The 19,281-nt window shown below is 45.9% G+C and overlaps 1 protein-coding gene across 4 annotated transcripts in view; it reads right to left on the reverse strand.

The window, feature by feature from the left end:
• Nucleotides 1-19,281, reverse strand: part of ACBD5 (acyl-CoA binding domain containing 5) — a 308,366-nt gene that overhangs the window by 29,256 nt on the left and 259,829 nt on the right. For all 4 annotated transcript variants that reach the window (XM_086941614.1, XM_086941613.1, XM_086941615.1 and 1 more), the window contains one exon: nucleotides 1,176-1,229. In XM_086941614.1, the coding sequence (XP_086797740.1) occupies nucleotides 1,176-1,229 (54 nt within the window). The remainder of the gene's footprint in view (nucleotides 1-1,175; nucleotides 1,230-19,281) is intronic.

Raw genomic sequence — 19,281 nt, forward strand, 5'->3', positions numbered from 1 at the left:
ATATATGGAAAGCTTTGCCTTTTTAGTCAGATGTTTTCATATTTTAAATGCTCACATTTTCTGGACTTAAACATGTTTAAAGGACTTTCTTGAAGCACCCTGCTTCTTAGTTCCTCTGCCCCAATCATCCATAGCCAGCCAGTCAGCTATTAGTTCCACAAGTAAGCAAGACAAATATGAAGGCCCCTTCAACCGAGTTCCTTTGAAGGTGGAAATGCAACATTTACCAGACCTCCGTGGTACATTCAAGAGCTCTAATGAACAATTAAAATAAAAATCAGCTGTCATAGTTGTATTAAGAGCTTTTCGGTGTATGCTATGCCCAAAACAATTGCACACATGTAGACACACTTCAAAGATATCATGTAGAAATCCAATATGCGAAAACATAATGGAAACTCCAATAGTTTCTGCAGGCTTAACAGAAAGAAAAAGCATTGTTTCCTGGAATTATTAGTACAATTATGTCTCTTTCCTATGTCCATAAATTACATTTGTGCTGCAGAAGCTTAAATATCAGAGATTTATTGGGACAAAACAAGCACATCACTGCGAACAAAAAAGAAGTATGGGATGACTGACTGTGAGGCAAACAGTTTTAACATACGCTTTTTAATAGTTGCAATGGCGTCTGCAAATGACAGTAAACACTTTAATATAGGGTTGGTTATGCTACCAAACATCCAAAGTGGTAAAAAAAGCATTCGGTCTTAAGAGTTAGTGAGGTTCAAGGAGACATATTCTACAGAGTTCGGCTTGCTGCAAGCTGCCTGAATATAAAGAATGTTACAGCAACTTGTGCCACTGTTCGTTATCCTTTCTTTGAAGAAGGAAGGGAACAAATATTGTGCTGGCCCCAAATATCTGTATCACAATGCACCCAGCATCACTTTCTAATGATATTTCTGTAGCTCACTGTGTAGGGACAACCTATAAACAGACATAAGTCAGTCTCAGAAATCATAAACAGTATTTATCTTCCAACAAGTCAAATTGAGTCAAGTCTTAGAACAAGTAAGCTCCATACTCTCTCCTCCAAGTAAAATTGTAGTCGGTAAATCTCAGTTTGACCTCCCACCAATTAAACTATGCTCAGCCTCTCAGTACTTAATAACGTGCTTCAAACACACCAGCACTCCATCCATATTTTATTTAGATGTAAATTTCAGTCTTACCCTCCTTGGATATGGGGACGTTTGATGACTGGATTGTAGTGACACCGACCTTGCCTGCAAATACAAATCACAGAAGATAAATGCAAGTGGGTCAAACTCTTTTCGTTTTACTTTTGATATGGTAACATTCCCATATGTATATATTTACATGCATGAAAGTAAACTGCATGAGCCTAAATACAAGAGGCATTGGCAATAAAAAGTATGTTCACAATATTTAAGTGACCAAGCCGAAAAAGCAAGAGATCCAAGTCAAACTGTAAAAACAAAGAAAAACGAAACCATAACCAAGCTCCTTCCCTGCCTGCCTCAAAAAAAGGAAGTGATAGATTGCTAACATCTGTAAAAAAATCATTTAAAAATCTGCAGACTAAGAAGGAGGGAAGAATAAGAAAGAACATAGATCCTCTAGCAGCACAACTCCTGATGAATCAGACAATACATGGAAAATTGCTGTGCAGCTCTGTATACAGTATACAGCCTGAAAATTAAATGGATGAATTCTACACCATGTCTTGCTAATGGTAGTTACTTGTATTACAGCCAAAATATGTTTTTGTACAGGAAACTATTGTCATATACATATGAACAGGCATTAGATGTTGCTGTGCTATGTGCACCAGAAGTTCACACATTTTCTTCATGACTACAATTGTCTTCCTGCACCTACCTCTGTTATATGCTATAGGAATGGCTGGAAGATACCATTTTGATAAGGAATCCAATACATTCAGCTGGCCTTAAGCGTTAGTGTCTCGTTTGGTATATTAATCTAACCCCAAAAGCATATCAATCTAGCTGATTAACGTGAAAAAGAAGTTGAATGCGATTTAGCAGAAAAAAACATTTATTGAATAATAGTTTTGAGAAACATTTCACCGGAACTATTTTACTTATATTTTTAAGTTGAAGCTGAATGGCATTTACAATTTTGTAGAAACAAATTCATTTAATGCATTTTTTCGAAATTGGCTTTATGTGATTTCCCAAGGGTAAAAATACATCCCTTATTACCCCAACTTCCTGCCTTAATCCATTTTTAAAATAGGTTATTTCCACCTCCCACATGCACCTCCTTTTCACAATTTGTGCTCTCCCATAGCATTTATTCCTACTCTTTAAATGTTTACCTATCAACTTCTCACTGTCTTTATGTCCATACCACATTTTTATCAGTTTAATATAAAAACTGTACACCCTACTCCACCCCTGCCCCATGGTCCCCAATTTATGGGGCATATACCAATTGCTTCAGAAATTTGTATTAGTATAACATTTTTTTACCCAAAAAATGACTTTTAGATCATTTGGATTTGCAGTGTTGAGTTTCTATTATTTTGTTTTTCAATGAATTTAAAGAGTGCATTGAAAGGAAACCTGCACTTTGTATTTCCAAGAGGATGGCTAGACAACCTTCGATTGTATGTCTCTTCCGTGACAAAACAATGTGAAAGAGATTGTGCCGAATTCTAGTAGGAGTGAATCACAACAGTCTTGTGTACACCAACAGCGATGTATTTCTAATATCTGTTAAGCTACCTTAATCATAGTCCTGCAGGAGAGACATGAGCCATGAAGCTATGAACAACTCTAGGGTTAGGTTAGTATAACAGATGAGATTTCATAGTTTGTAACTAACCATACATGTGAGTTCTCTATTACAATTATGATGCCTTTCAACCAATAAAACAGATGATTGAGAAGGTAGGTTTAGTCAAATATAGTCCTGAAGAATGCGCTTGACCTTGCTGGTCCAAGCCTGGCTACTTCCACAAGCCATGTTTCCTTCATCTCCCTCTTTGTGGAGACACAGCATCATTTCTGATCAGCAAAGTCTAATAGCATGCTAGGAATGCCAGTTTTGAACAGTATATCACCAGTACATCAAGCCAACAACAAAGAGTAACTTCACTGCAGTCAGTCCATCAGGACTTACTACATCGCAGGTTAGTTTCTACCCCAATATCTTTACATATAAATATACAGAAGTATTAACATTTAAAGAAATTCTATGTTTTAAAACATATCCTGAATTTGTTTTATTTATATGGTAAAAACATTTAAAAAATTATGTAATAATTGAATAAAAAATAGATTGAATAACAATTATAATTACAAATACTTTTTTCTCCTTCAAATCTTTTTTATTGAGGATATTGAAGAAAATACTGAAAAAGAAGACCATACAGAAACATTTGCAATAATCAGCATATATAGGACTTTCAATGATTGCAGACTGTAACATCATCTTAATAATCAAAACAACGGAAGAGTGAGCCATAATATACCCTAGATGAAACTGTATAAAATGGTAAGCCGTGAAGTCATAAAGTTGTGAGATCAGCAGGAGAACAGAGCAATTACACAAACAGTAATGTCACAGGGTTCATGCAAGTTGTGAATGAAAACAAACCGAAAACAGAAAGTAGATTAATAGAAGGAAGAGAAGATTAAACATAGGTCGAGGTTACATCAAAATAAAGCATGTTCATTCCAAGGAAAGACATAGACACGAGAGTGCTTCGGGAGAGATTTGTGGAGACTACCTTTAAGGAGCTAGATAATGTGAGATACTGACAGTACCAGGAGTAATCAATTCTCCCCCTGCGGCAGGCCATCTTAGACACCGGGAAGGTTTGCTCGAACATCTGAAGAGCTCTAAGATGGCGCGACATGAGGCAAGTGTGCTTTATTCTGGAGTAAAAATCTAGCTGGGGTTGCCAGATGCAAGCAAATTTGTTTTCAGTATCCTACCTTTTGAGATAGGAGATCCATAGCCATAACATGCCAAAGGTGCATAAACCATTGGCCAATCGGTGGTGCAGAAGGTTTCTTCCAGTGGAGGGCAAGTAATTGTTTGGTTGCATCTAACAGTTGGGCTATAAGGTGCCAATCCACATGCTTCATTGCTGACAGTGTTAGAGGTAGAGGGCGAATGCCTAGTATGATAGTATGATACGAGCTCGGAGGAGGAAAGCATAGTGTTCCTTTAATATGGCTCAGTATTTCCTTCCAGAACATTGTAAGGAGGGGACAGGACCACCAGATATGAAAAAAGTCCCCGGGTGCTGATTACCAGCGCCAGCATTGAGGCAAGAATGTAAGGTACATTTTCTTTTGGCGTGTCGAGGGGGAATACCACCTGGCCATTAGTCTGTAGACCGTTTCGCATTGAGAAATGCTCCAGTATATCTTGGGGATGTCACCAGAGCTTCTCCCATTGTTTCAGGAAAATTCCTTCTGTGGAGTCAGAATGTCATTGTATCTTGTAATTATGTGGCTGCACAGGGGTGGAATGCTGAAGTATCTGATATATATGTGAAATTAGGCCTCGCATCCCATCAAAAGATCTGACCAACATTTCTAAGGGGGTTAGCTGTTGCGTCACCCCCTGAGAGGTGGGAAGGTGAAGCATCCAATATCACAGTTGGTAATATTGCTGCCGGGTGGCTTCGGGTAGATGGAAGTCCTCTTTACCTTGATCAAAAGTCTTACTCAAACCCCCAATGAAAAGGTCCTGAAATATACAGCATTTCCCTCCCTCCAGGCAGGGAAAGAGTTAGGTTGAAGGGCTAGGGGGAAGCCCGGGTTATGGGCTAAGAGAATATTCGGAGTGGGGAAGGTGGTAAGGCCTCTTTTAATTGCTATTTTGTCCCACACCTCGAGCACCATCTATGTATGCACTGCAGGGTCTAAGGTGTCCTGGGAGTCAGACTAGATTCCAAAAAGGGCCTGTATGCCACTGCATAGTCTATATGGAACCAGTTTTTTACCCTCTCACAAACAACCTATTCCGAGATGTTTTGTCGGTGTGCCGTCAAATTGTGTTCATGAAGGTTGGGACAAGCCAAACCCCTCTCATCTCTGGAGAGCATGAGACTCATGTTTGAGAATCGTGGCTGTTTCCTGCCCCAGAAAAAAAGCATGCAGATCACATTGGAGGCAGAGGATTGCGTCTTGGGGAATGGGGTTAGGCAATTCCCGAAATAGCTAAAGGATTTTGGGTAGGATAGGCATGTTAAGTCAGCCTAACCAAGACACCTGGAGAGGTTTCCATCCAGGATCGACCTCCGATGTTCCAACCAATCGCCAAGGGTCCAGGCTGTCAACAATGGAGTCAAATTCAGGCCCAGATATTGGAGTGAACGCGGTGCCAACTGAAAGGGAGGAAGAGACTGCAATGGATTAGATCTTGCTGAGGGATTGTACAATCGAATGCCTGGGATTTGGCTATGTTAAGGGATGATTTGGGTTGGGTGAAGGGGAGTAAGAGGTAATCTGCGAAAAGAGCGATCTTATGCTCTTGTCTACAAAGGGAATGTCGCAATGTTTTCTGTGTGGTGGATAGCTAGTGCCAATGGCTCAAATACCAGGGCAAAAAACAGAAGGGAGAGCAGGCATCCCTGTGTAGTGCCTCTTGCCAGATGGATGGGTTGTGAGAGTTGCCTCTTAACATGGAGCTGTGCCGTGGGGGCAGGGTAAGACGCCATTATACTGCCCAAGGCTCATCTTTCCCAAGACAGCTTGTAGAAAGAGCCAACTGACTCGGTCAAAAGCCTTCTCCCCATCTAGCGAAAGAAGGCAAGCAGGGATGTTATGGCAGTGTATTTTCTCGACTATGGCCAATGCAGCAAATATTGTCTGCTCCCTGTTAATTAGGCGAATTAAGCCAACCTGGTCCTAGTCAATTAGGCCGGGAGATACAGATCTAGACAGTTCACCAGGATCTTTGTGTAGATTTTCACATCAGTATTTAAAAGAGCAAAAGGGCGGTAGGATGAGTATAGAGATAGGTCTTTACCAGGCTTGGGGATGAGCGCTATTTCCTCAGCAGACATACAAATACAATTTTATATTTGAACGACAAAGATCGAGTTTGGTAGACATTATGACCCTCAAAAAATTTGTTGTCCAGGACTGAAGATTCAGGTCACAGGAAGACTCAAAGTAATAGAACTCTGCAATAGAACATAGTCCTTCTTTTCCTTACAAAGAAACAGTAACCTTGCCACTTGCCTACAGCTGGGTCCAAACTTGATTCCTTCTAAATAGAGGCGGTCTCTAGCTTTTGCAGATGTGTTTGGTATGGCAAAGGCACTATAAATGGCATGGACTGAGGCAGCTTTAGAGCATAGTTTTTATTCACGAATAAACCAATTCAAGCCCTGGTAATTCTCTAGGTCCTGTGGTGGTTGTGGCAGAGGGAGCATTTCCCCCAACTGGGGTAGACATCCTGAGATGGTGTTAAAGAGGGTGAATACTCCACAGGTAAGGCACTCTGACCTCTTGGACTCTGCAGCAGCAGGGCATCAAGGCTTATTTTTGCCTCTGGAAAACCTTATCCATCAAAGGGTCAAACAATTCTTCCTGCTGAAGATTGGTGGGGGGTGGGGTAGTAGGGGGATAGGAGGGGGGTCCTATAACTTTTTACTGGCAGTACAAATTCAGGCCTCAAAACTGAACCATGATTGCTGAGACATGGCCAGACGGGAGTTCCTGGTGCACAGATTGACCATTAACTTATCATTCGAAGCAGTCACTGACTGGCAGGGGGCTCCAAGAAACCCCCCCCGATGATGGACAAGGGATTAGGACCATTAGACTACAGCCTCAGGAAACACCAGTACCAGCTGGCAAGTCCGGAAATTAAACATACACTGGATATAAAATGGTGAATTTAAGAAGGGAGGAAGCCAAGTTGCAGAATTTGCTATAAAGCAATAGTGTAAAATGTGTTTAGGCAAGGTATTAAAAGCCTATGTCAAGAACAATGAGCAGCTGATTGCATACATAACTCAGCAGAGATACCTCTGAGCCAGTGTTAGGTTTAACCAATAGTGAGACCTAGATACTATTGGACAGGGACATAATTCAGAGATTTCCATCCTCCATTTCCAGGATAATGCTTCCTCTTCTTCAGGAATCAATGTTGGTGGTTTAACTATCTTAGCATATGTTCTAAGCCCTAAACATATTAAACTAAACCTCCAAGGGGCCAAGGTTTTGCCACTGGATTAGGCTAAGCATTTGCAGTGGGATGTTTAAACAAGTATACCAGGAAGAAGAAGATGTAAGGACATGAAATAGGAGTGTATCAAAAACAACAAAAAAGAATGAGGTAATCAAGAAAACAGAAAAGGAGGTTGAAACTGAAAAATAAAAGCCCCCCCATACAATTTTTTTAGCCTTAAAAAACGATTAATTTCTTGATGATGAAGGAATTAGAAGTAAAAGCAGCAAATGTAGCTGCCAAATGTGTAGGGGATCCTACAGCCAGTAGTGGACACAGTGACTACCTTCCAGCAAGGTATTGGTTCCATAGCGCATTGTATCAGCCCAGGATATTTAGCTAGTCTGGAGACATTCAAGCTCACTTGCAAGTCAATAGAAGCAGCAAACTCTACCAACTTGTTTCCCTGCTGTAAGTTTGGAGGCCATTACCTGGCTGGCATTTGAGTACACAGGACAAGATGCCTTAGGTCCTGAGAAAAGCAGAGGCTTTTCTCAGGACCAAATGAAGGAAAGCCTCTCAGAGTCAGTCCCACAGTGAAAAAAGTAAATACAAATTGTTGCAGTATAAATTGCCAAAAATCAAAGCTAAACCCTGTCAGCAGGAAAGGAAGAATTGAAGGGTACAGCATGCAAGCACAGGACACACGCATGGGCAGGGAAAATGATGTACACCAAAGGCAGTCTGTCTATGATGTGGCACTCTACTTCTGCAATTACAACTCAACAGTCTGCTGTCCCGGCACATGATGTTAGACATATAGGAGAAAATGGGACAGGTAAGAAAGCTCAGCGTAATTTCAGGACTTTTCTGGTTTTTTTGCAAGTCTCATTCCTAGATACATCAGTTCTGTCTTTCCACAGGCCATCTGCAACACCGACACATCTGTACCTCAATAATTTGGCAATCTTGCTATTATGGGCCAGAGGGAGGACCTGATAGTGGCATGGGCCGAGAGAGCAAGTACAATTAAGAAGCACTTCATATTGTAAAATTATCCTCGCCTCACAACAAAAGAAAGTGATGTTCTGCATAATAATGATAACAATAATGATAATGTGTGCTTAGTTCTCACCTAGAGACAGCTTTAGTTGTCTGTTGTCTAACTGTTGTTTAATATGTTGTGAACAAAACGATACATAGAGTGGGCTTTGAGTCAGTCTGTAGCTTATGATTGGATGACTTTCTTGTTTATCTCAGTTCCCTGCTGATAATTCAATACCTTTCCTTCCTATTCCAATTTTGGTACCACCCATGAAGCACAGCTTCTTTACCATGTGTAGAAAATGACTAACTTTTGTGTGAGGTCTCTCCACATTTTTGCTGTATTTGGTTTGCTGACTTTTGAAGTCTGTGCACCTTATCCCTGCTAACCAGCCGTAAAGTGCATGTCCCCACTTTAAAAATGATTATTCCTAAATGGTATAGTTAACCTACCTATAAATCCCTAGTTTATGGTAAACCCAGGGCCCAGAAGTTAAATGCTATTAGTGGACTACAGCACCTATTGTACCATCCTCTACTGTGGCAGTGGTAACATGGCTTAAGGTCTACCCCTGAAGGCTGACTGTGGCAGTGTCAAAACTGTAGTCCGACCTGGTAAAATAATCCTTTTTGACAGGTAAAATTCGTCCTTATAAATATTGTCACCCCTATGTAAACCTTGTTGCCCAAAAGGTAAGGTGCATGATATTTAAAAGTGGGACATGCAGAAGACGAATAATACCATGCCCTATAGTAACAGGCCCTAGAAAGCAATTTTCACTGTGGCAGGCCAAGCTAAAAATAGTTAAACAACAATATATCATTATTTAACATCCATTTAAACGGCAAAGTCAGATTGTTAATACATTTTGGTAAAAGTAACTTTCAGAAAGTTCCTCTTTACCCGCCTGAACTGTCAAGCGGCTGCTATGCATTAGCTCTCCAGCTTCTCACAGCCAATGATAAGTCTTGAATAGGTGTGAACAAGGTGTGTAATGCACCCCTGTGTACTCAAGTGGTTGGTGGGAATTAAACACACTAAGTACTAAGTCAGCAGGTAAAATATTGGACTAGGATAAACTGGGTGGGTGTAGCTGACCCATCGTCCATTGCGGTCCGCCTCCAACTGCACCTAGGTACCAGTATATCACAACCACTGACTATCATTTGCAAATTGCGCTTTTTGGAGCTATTTCTACTTTAAAATATAAAAATTCACATCTCAAGTTTTTCTTATTGGAGTTTTGTAATTTAGTTTATTATATCTTAATCCATTTTTTAAATCTGATTTGGAATTTTCATCAGGTAAGAAAGCTCAGCGTAATTTCAGGACTTTTCTGGTTTATTGCAAGTCTCATTCCTAGATACATCAGTTCTCTCTTTCCACAGGCAATATGCAGCACGGACACATCTGTACCTCAATAATTTGGCAATCTTGCTATTATGTGCCAGAGGGAGGACCGGATAATGGCATGGGTTGAAAGAGAAAGTCGCTCTTTTAACGATCACCATCTTGAGAAAGGTGCAGCTAAACAGCAAAATTAGCAAGGACTTCATGAATTGCTCTAGTTTTCCCATTGTTGTTGTGTCCACAAGGCCCATTATCAATTATGTTATTATGCCTGGACCTTGCTTCTAGGTCTTTCATTTTAGTGGCTTTCAGGAGTTTCGACATCTGCAACACTTTTTGGTCATGTTTTGCCGCATCCTCTAGGTCCAAGATCAGCCTCTCAGTCATGTCGAGTCTAGGAACTCGTTTATCAATGCGGTGGTCAATGCTGGTCCACAGGATTGGTCAAGGCTGGTCCACAGGATTGTTTTTTTTTTTTAATGTGTTTTTATTGCAGACTTATGTTATACAGAGTACAGTTATATAGGCGCTGTCTTCCTGACGTCAGCGCCCGACATTGTTCATTTACCTTCATACACGGCCTTCAAGCCCACATCCCGGAGGTTGGGCGGCATCAAGCAATAAAACACCAATCCCCTTATCGCATAAACAGTTGCAGCCATTTAGCTAGAGATTCACTAGTCCTCTTTTGTTTTCCTCCCCTCCTTAAATCCCCCCCGTTCCTTCATAACGACCCAACCCCCTTCCCACCTCCCTGCAATTCCCTCCACCTACGCCTGAGCTCTCAGTTGATCTGTATCTGTTAGTGCAGTCAGGAGTGAATAGGTATCTAGGTTAGAGATGTACCCGGTGTGTTTTTGGGTGCTTCAGCGTCTAAGTTAGGAGTGCTCTCTACTTCTATCAACGTGCTGTCTCGCAAGGCCTGCACTAGCGCTTCCCACGCAGCTGCTGCTTCCAGTGCTTTATCGTTTGGTGTACAGTGAGCCAGTTGAAATCGGAGTGTACTTTCACTGGCTGCCCATTTCAGGAACTCATTGACCCATCGCATGTGTGTGGGGCCCGTCCTTGATTTCCAAACCCTCGTTATTTCCCTTTTGGATAGGAGGAGTCCCATATCAATAAATTTACTTGTGATCTTATTTTTGGGCGTGTGAGGGAACCAGTGCAATATACTAACAGCCTTATCATATTGTAGTCCTCTGTCACTTCGTTGAGTGTCTCTCCAATCACCTGCCAGTAGTCTCGCAGGTGAGGGCAGTCCCACAGCATGTGGCCCAGCTCAGCTCCCCCCGCAGTGCATCTGAGTCACTCCGAAATATTTTCCAATTTTCCCAGGTGTTAAATAGGCTCTATGGAGAACATAAAAGTGTATCAACTGGAAGCACGCGTTTCTCGTGCTCTTCCGTGCTTGTCGCACTATTTGCGCCCAGGTCGTGTCAGGGGTCGAGGTCCAGTTCCCATTTAGCTCTCAATAGTGTCAAGGGCTGCAATGTCTCCCGCAGCATCCTAGAGTAAAGGCACTCACCGCCTTATAAGTGCCAGCTGCCATCATGGTGTATTGGCATGCCATGGATGTCGCGGGTTCCTTCCAATGCATGGCCCCAGTCACTGCGGCGTGCAGCAAGTAGCCCCCCCTCGGCAGGTCGAACCGTTCCTGCAAAGTCTGGTACGGTATCAGTGCGCCATCATCCTACAGGTCACCAAGCATTTGGAGTCGCGCGCCCTCCCAGATTTGTAGTTGTGACCAATCCCCACCGTGAGGGAGCGCTGTCACCATTCTCAGCGGTATCTCAGGTGCGTATGGGTGACGCACGCCCACCCAGCGTTGCGAGCGGTTCCAGCAGAGTCTGAACGTCTGCTCCTCCATAGTCAAATCGCTGATGGCGAGTCTCTGCTGCAAGGTGATATAAGCTAAAATATGGCGCGGGGTGCCTCCGTCTCTCTCATGCTCCGGGCCTCGGAACACTCTCGCCACTTCCTGCGTGAATATCTGCAGCTGTGCAGCTAGATAATATAGCTCGAAGTCCGGGAACGCAAGGCTGCCCTCGTCCTTTAGATGGGTAAGCGTAGTAAACGCTATTCTGCGCCTGCCCATGCCCCAGAGAAACGATATCAGTAGCGACTTCAGTTGTCGAAAGACGGATCCGGGTATCCACACAGGAAGCGCGCGGTAGTAATAGAGAAGGCGCGGCAAAGCGATCATTTTTAATAAAGAGATTCGGCCAGTTACCGACAGCGGGAGGGTGGCCCAGAAAGACATGCTGCCCTTCAGCGCTCGCATGCAGCGGCCCACGTTGCCTTCCAGCATATCTGCTGCCATGTGATATATGTACACCCCTAGGTATTTTAAACAGGTGGGCTCCCAGTTGAGCTGCGGACGGCTGGCAGGACACACCTCACCCTGTCGGAGAGGGAATAAGCAGGTCTTAGACCAGTTAACCTTCAGACCAGATAGCTTACCAAAAAGCGGGAGAAGTCTCTCCGCGCCCTCCAGAGCCTCCTCCGCGTTCTTAAGGAACAACAGGAGGTCGTCTGCGTACAGCGAGATAAACTGTGGGCCCCCTCTGCTGACTATCCCCTCATAGTGTTTTCCCGTCCTGGTCTCAGCTGCGAGGGGTTCAATTGCCAAGGCGAACAGCAAGGTGGACAGGGAGCATCCCTGTCGGGTACCTCGGCCTACTGGATATTGATGCGATATGAGGGAACCCACCCGCACTCTCGCCACTGCCGATTTGTACAGTACTCTCGTCCAGTGGATGTATCCATTGCCAAGGCCAAAGCGTTGCATGACCTTGTACAGGTACTCCCACTCCAAACTATCGAACGCTTTCTCTATGTCTATTGATAGTGCCAAGGGCGTTTCTGCTCCTGTTAGCGGCTCCCCCAACAGGCGTATAAGTCTTCGGATGTTTATTGTAGTATTGCGCGTGGGAATAAATCCAGACTGGTCACTGTGGACCAGATCAGGCATGTGCTGCAATAATCTAGACGCTAGTATGGTGCTTAGGATTTTGTAGTCCGTGGTCAGCATAGATAGTGGCCGATAGGAAGCAGGGCTGTGGCACTCCCTCCCCGGCTTCAACAAGGGGATCACTAATGCTTCGCACATGGACTGGGGCAATTGGCCATTTGTCTTGGCCTCATTATACACTATTTGGAGTCGCGGAGCTAGCAGTTCTAAGTACTTGCTGTAAAATTCTATGGGCAAGCCATCCAGTCCCGGAGTTTTGTTACAGGCCATCTTCTTCACTGCGCTCCTGATCTCTCCCAGATCAATGTCCCTGCCCAGGGTGTCCGCCTGCTCCTGATCTAGTTGTGGCAACTGTAGCCCCTGAAGGAAGGTGTCAATATCGCACTCCTGTCCCTCTAATGTGCTCCTATAAAGAGTTTCATAATATGTTTGTTCAGTATCTCCGTCTGAGTGCAAAGTGTGCGTCCTCCCTCCTCTTCTAGTGCCAAAATCGGGGGGCTGCGCTTGGCAGGGTTAGCCAACCATGCCAGTAGTGTCCCAGCCCTATCCCCCTCAGCGTGTGCTCTCAACAGGTAGGCCTTGTGATCGAAGCTACGGAGGCGCTCCACCTCGCCCGCCACTGCTTCCCTAGCCGCACTGACATCCTGGAGCTCAGGGTGGCCGGGACGTGCCACCTCTGCATCTCGCAGTTTCCTCTCCGCCTTGTCAAGGTCATCTAATAGGATTTTGCGCTCTCCTGCGCATTTCCCTATGCACTGCCCTCGGACAACATCTTTGAAGGCGTTCCATTCCATCGCCCTGGATGCAGTGGTGCCCTCATTCTCGGCAAAATAGTGAGTGATCCCCTCCTCGAGCGCCGCTCGAAACAGTGGGTCATCTGATGTTTCAGGGCGCAGTTGCCATGTAGGGACCCGCGAAATCTCAGTCAGCCAGTCCAGCGTCAGCAGCATGGGGTTATGATCAGACAATGTGCGGGCAAGATACTCCGTGCGCGCCACGGCAGACAGTACTAGTGGGGAGCACAATACCGCATTGAGTCAGACATGGAGGTCATGCAAACTAGAGTAATACGAGTAGTCCCTTGCAGCTGGGTGTTGTGTGCGCCAGGCGTCCACCAGGCCCCACCTCTCCTGCCAATCGAGTCTGCCCTTCACTAGTCGATGCACTGGGGAGTCTCTCAGCGGTGGGTGGGATCTATCCAACGCACCGAGTTAAAGTCCCCTCCCATCACGATAGGGCCCGCTAAGTAGTTTGCCAGTGCTCCAGAAAGTCTTGTCAAGTAAGGCAGTTGATCAGTAATGGGTGCGTACACGTTGCATAAGACTATGTCCCGACCCCTAAGTTTGCCCTCCACAGCTACATATCTGCCTTCAGGATCTATTATGTGCCTGACCACCTGAAAAGGAGTACCTGCCCGGATCCAGATCAACACCCCTCTTGCAAAAGCTGAGTACGTGGTATTAAACAATTGCCCTCTCCACCGGCGCTGCAGCGCAATACCCTCTTGTTTCGTTAGATGTGTGACCTATAGGAACGCAATGTGGACCCCCCTACGAACTAGGTATGCGTGGATCTTATGTCTTCTCGCCATAGTATGCAGCCCCCTCACATTCCAGGTTATGCATCTCAGTGTACCAGAATTAGCCATAGTCCCACAGTAATCGAAATAGTGCAGTACAGTTCCGCGCTCCAGCGTAAGTGGTGGTGTCCTCCCAACAGAACTTCAAGTCAACTTTCCCCCCTCCTTACAGTCCCCACCCTGAACAGAACCAACTGAACTCCATCTGTGAGCTTTTTCCCCAACTACCCTCAGCTCCCTCCCCCCACAACAGGACCCAATTGCACAGTATCAGCTCCCATCCAAACTTAGAAGGTACAACCCAACTTCCAGTCTATTCCACAGTCGTCACTGCGGGAGCCTTATGGGCTAATAGGGCATGGTTCGATCCCGAAGTCGGCTATCACAGTCCCATCCCCCCGCCCTATGATCCCCCCATGAGCACATGCGGATATCCTCTCCATTTTGCTATATATTTCTGTATTGTTAGGCGCAAGCCCCCCCAGTTACCACAAATGTCCTCCTCAGTCAGCTTCAGTGTTAGGCTTCCACAATTTCCTCCGACGTCTGCGGCGTCACTATTGGGCCCTTAGCGCCAGTAGCATCTGACTGGTCCGTTTCCGAGCCCGTGGCCCGGTCCTCCGAGTCAGTACCCTGGTGTGATTGGGTAGTAGCAGTTCCCGAGAGGCCCACTACTGCCTGCAGTGCCGCTTTCCTCTCCTCAGCTGTTTGAGAGCCCGTAGGTTTACTGGACCCTTGTCGGCGCTTGCGAATCCTCTGCGATTTCCGTACTGGAAGCCGTCACTTGTCTTCTTCCTCTCTAAGTCTCGCTCCATCCATTCCAGCTTTATAAGTGTCCCACCACGCCCAGGCATCCGCCAATGTGAGGAAAAAGAGCGTTTTGTCATTTACCACCACTCTGAGCTTGGCCGGGAAGAGGAGAAGAGTATTGTATGCCCTCGGTTCTCAGTTCGCGCTTAATGGATAAGAAGGAAGCACGCAGTCTCTGGGTCTCAAAAATATAATCAGGGAACAGCGTCACTCTGCTATTGTCCACTTGAAATGGGCCCGCGTCCCTGGCCCTCTGAAGTAGCAAGTCTCTGTCCTTCTAGTGCAACAACTTAACTACCACTGGTCGGGCGGCTGGCCCGGTCTGGGAGGCCTAGCCGGGACTCGGTGCGCTCTCTCGAGTGTGAAGAAAGGCGAGAGGCCCTCTGGCGCCACTTCCGATCGGAACCAATTATCTAAATATCCAACCATGTCCTCACCTTCCTTCTTCTCTGGCAGACCCACTAAGCGAACGTTGTTGCGTCTACTGCGATTTTCGGCATCCTCTGCGCGTCGTTCCAATGCCTGTATTCGGTCAAGTGCGTCCGCCAGTTTCCCATCCACCGACTTATGGGCCGGGACCAGCTCCAGCAGGGCATCCTCCGTGCACTTGACTCTGTCTTTAAGTTTGGCGTGGTCCGCGCGCAGGATTCCCAGCCCCGTGGCCACCTGCGCAATATCTTGTTGCAAAGCTTCCTTTTTTGCCGCTATGGCCTCCAGCTGCTGCAAATCTGCAGGTCCCGGCGTGGTGCCCTCTAGCATCTCGGAGCTGGTGGCTCCCTCCAGTTCCCCCTTTGGCTTCCCCATCGTGCCGCAACGCCAGCCAGTCGTGCTACTCTGCAGCTTCAGGGGGGAGTGCGCGGTAGGGGCTCTCTCAGACCCGGTGTTCTCTCCCAGTTCGTGCTTCAGGACAGTTCTTGCACTCTCAAGAGGTCAGAGCGCTGAGTTTAATTGGTACAAATACCTCAGTATCCTCCCGTCTCTTAGACCCCTCCGTTCTCAAGTCTTAGTTCTCGCACTCCTCACGGGCTGCGGTCACAACAGGACACTGCCTTCTCCGGCTCGCCGTCCAGCACCTCAGAGACCCGCCAGGCAGCAGCTGTAATATGGCACGGAGGCACCCTTAGTTCTTCTCGCTCCTCTTCAGGCCAGGGGTGTGCCCCATCCGTCGCCGCTTCCCCGGTCGCAGGGCCCAGTTTTGCCCAGGCACGTCGTCAATGTTCCTCACAGGGCTCCCATATCAGCCAGTGTCAGGCCGTCACGGTGATTCACCCCCCATGCAGGGGTGCGTCCAGAAGCACGATTCCATCATCGGGACACCCACAGGGCAAGCACTCGCGGAGAGTGTCCTGTATCACCGTCGTGCCTAGCGTGCTACAATCTCTGGCAGCACGGCTCAGGGCGAGGGCCCGAGACCAGCCACGGTCCATGCGCACCCGCGGAGCCCCTCCGCTACTGAGCTATACAGCTCATCTTCTATTGGAGTTCGCAGGGTCCCGGGAGTCTTCCACAGCCCAGCTCGGCACCCGCACCCCCGCCGGCAGTTGTCACCTTTACCTATTTTGTTCAGGAAGTGTTGTATTACTCTGCAGTCTTATTTGCAGTACAGTTTCTGGTATTCCTTCTTAGGGCCTGAATAAAAGTTGTGTGATTAATTCTGATAATTATTGGAAGAGCTGAGGGCCCTAAGGGCTTGCTCAGTGAACTATGCAAGCTTACAGCGACTAAAATTGCCCCCTTCTTTTGTCAGGAAAACTGCCTGTGGAACAGAGATAAGCTTATATAGTAGTAATCCACAAAGACGGTAAACCACCGGATGACTGTGCCTCATAGAGGCTGCTTTTGTTACTGAACGCAGAAGTCAACATAATGCAAAACTATTGTCAACATGTTTGACTCGAGTCATTATACTGGTCCACCAGGACCAGTCTGGATTCATCCCGGGGAGGAACACCACACTCAACTTGAGGAGCTGGCACAGTATTTTGGACAGAGCTGCTGAAAACCAGGAAGATACCTTAGTGGTATAACTGGATGTGCCTTTGTTACACTGGAATGGCCCTTCATGTAGGCAGTGCTAGAAAAACAGGGATGCGAACCATGATTCATTGCCTGGGTTTGGCTTTTATATTCTGACCCACTGGCCCAAGGGACGGTGAATGGGGGCACTTCAATGACTTTACTGCTGCAGCATGGCACGAGACAGGGATGCCCGCTTTCGCCCTTAAATTTTGCCCTGGTATTGGAGCCACTGGCGGTCTGCATAAGAGGTGATCCTTTAATCAGGGGTTTGAGATGGTCTACAGACTGAGAGGACAGAATTTCCATTCATGCAGATGACATTCTGCTATATGTAGCAGACCCAAATACCACTCTGGACAGAATATTACACATATTCACGTTGTATTGCAGATATTCAGATACACTATAAATGGGAATAAATCACTGATTTATGCCCTGTAGGGGGCAATGCTTCAACTCCCCAGAGAGTGCACAGAACTGCGGTTTTGGAGGGTTTTCGTTATTTGGAGATTTTCATTACCAGGAACCTCAACTTCTTTTATGAATGCAATCTTGAGACCCCACTCACGCGTCTGTGGACGATGTCCAACACTGGAGAGTCCTACCGCTGTCACTGTTGGGAAAGGCTTTAAAATGATTGTCCTGCCCCACTTTCTCTATGTGCTTCACAATACCCCATACCAAGTCCAGTCTTCATACTTTCAAGTTGTAGACACTGTGACCGAAACGCTCCAATGGGATGGAGGCTCCCCTAGAATATTGTTTCCGAAACTGACACGGGGATGGTACGACGGTGGAATAGAACTTCTAGCCCTCCAGAAATACTACTGGGCAATCCAGCTTACGGCCATCAATCATTGGGTAAATCTTCCTGAGAAAGAACCCGCTTATAGAATGGATAGGCGAAATATGCAGCCTGAGGGTACCTCAGAGCGATATACAGTGAGAGGTGCCCCAATTCGTTCCCAACCCTGACTTCAGTTACGCTTCAAGTATGGCACACGGCACCAAGGCCACTGGGTTGGCGGGGTAAGATCACCCGGGCTACCCTGCTGTGGGACACAGCGAAATTGGGCACATTAGCCAATCAGCACAGCTTTAACAAATGGGACTTAATATGCCTGTCAATTTGGGGGACTTGTTGGCACATGAGGAGATGATATCTTTTGCATACCTACAAAGGGACTACCAGTTAGCACACAAAGAGGCATATCGCTATCTACCAATTAGTCATGCCCTATGCAAGGCACTGCCAAAGGGAGAGGAGCTTCCGGAGTCCTCCACACTGGAAGATTATATGGCAATAAAAGCGATCTCACTCAACTGCCGCAAACATATACAACTCCCCAGAATTCTTTACTCGGCGTGTGATGTGGAGAGTTTGGAAGATGATGAATGGCAGGAGGCAATTGCATTCCCAAGAGGGAGCTATGCATTCATGATTTCAACTCGTACAACTAAAATCTTTACACACTTTCTACTATGCCAGCACGACAATGGTTAAAATGGGCAGGGCCAAGTAGGTGCAGTGCTGCAGAGATTGTGGCCGGGAGGGCACTTTTATCCATATGATATGGGGCTTCCCGGTGCTACAGAATTATTGGGGGACGGTGACGGACTGTCTTATGAATGGGTACGGGTGCAAAGTCAAAGTCAATGTCAGCAAAATGGTGGCTGTTACAAATTGGGGATGAAACAGATCTGAACAATAAGGATTGACTCTGGGTGATGCTGGGCTTTTTGGTGGCCAATCATAACATAGCCAGGATGTGGAAGGCTGTGTATACGCCATCCACGAAGGAGCGGAAAATAGACATGGATTGGTGTATGCAGGCAAAAAAGTCTTATATGAAAGCAGAAGCCACATTTTGGGGAAAATGGAATGAATATAGGGGAGGTTATGTGCACCTATTGGCCGAGTTAATCCTATTGATCTGTATTAACCCCTTGCGTGGGAGCACAATCTCCCTAGTGGCCGATGAAGCCCCGCCCACCCTTTAGAAAACACGCACCGCGGCGGAAAAAACGCTGCGGTTAAGGCGTTAAAAGAGCATGTATCATGTGGCTGAAAAACGCGAAGTTGTCGGGAAGGACGGGATATATTGAGAGTCTGAAAGCATGTGGTAATTGGTCATTGTTGAACTGTGTCTCAGTGCTATGTAATACAATACTTGCTGTCATTGCAATGTTGTTTCCATTCTTTAAAATAATAAGATTTATTTAAAAGAAAAAAAAAACGGACAATTATAGGATATGTTAAACAACCCAACATTCATTACATTTAGGCAGGCCAAACCTACCGAAATTTAACAGGAGAAAACAAACAGTATTTACTGTATCATGCGGATTTTGGCGCATTAAACACCAAAATCCGCATGGTAT

This window comes from Lissotriton vulgaris, chromosome 10, assembly GCF_964263255.1.
Source record: "Lissotriton vulgaris chromosome 10, aLisVul1.2, whole genome shotgun sequence".
In the NCBI taxonomy this organism is placed as follows: Eukaryota; Metazoa; Chordata; class Amphibia; order Caudata; family Salamandridae; genus Lissotriton; species Lissotriton vulgaris.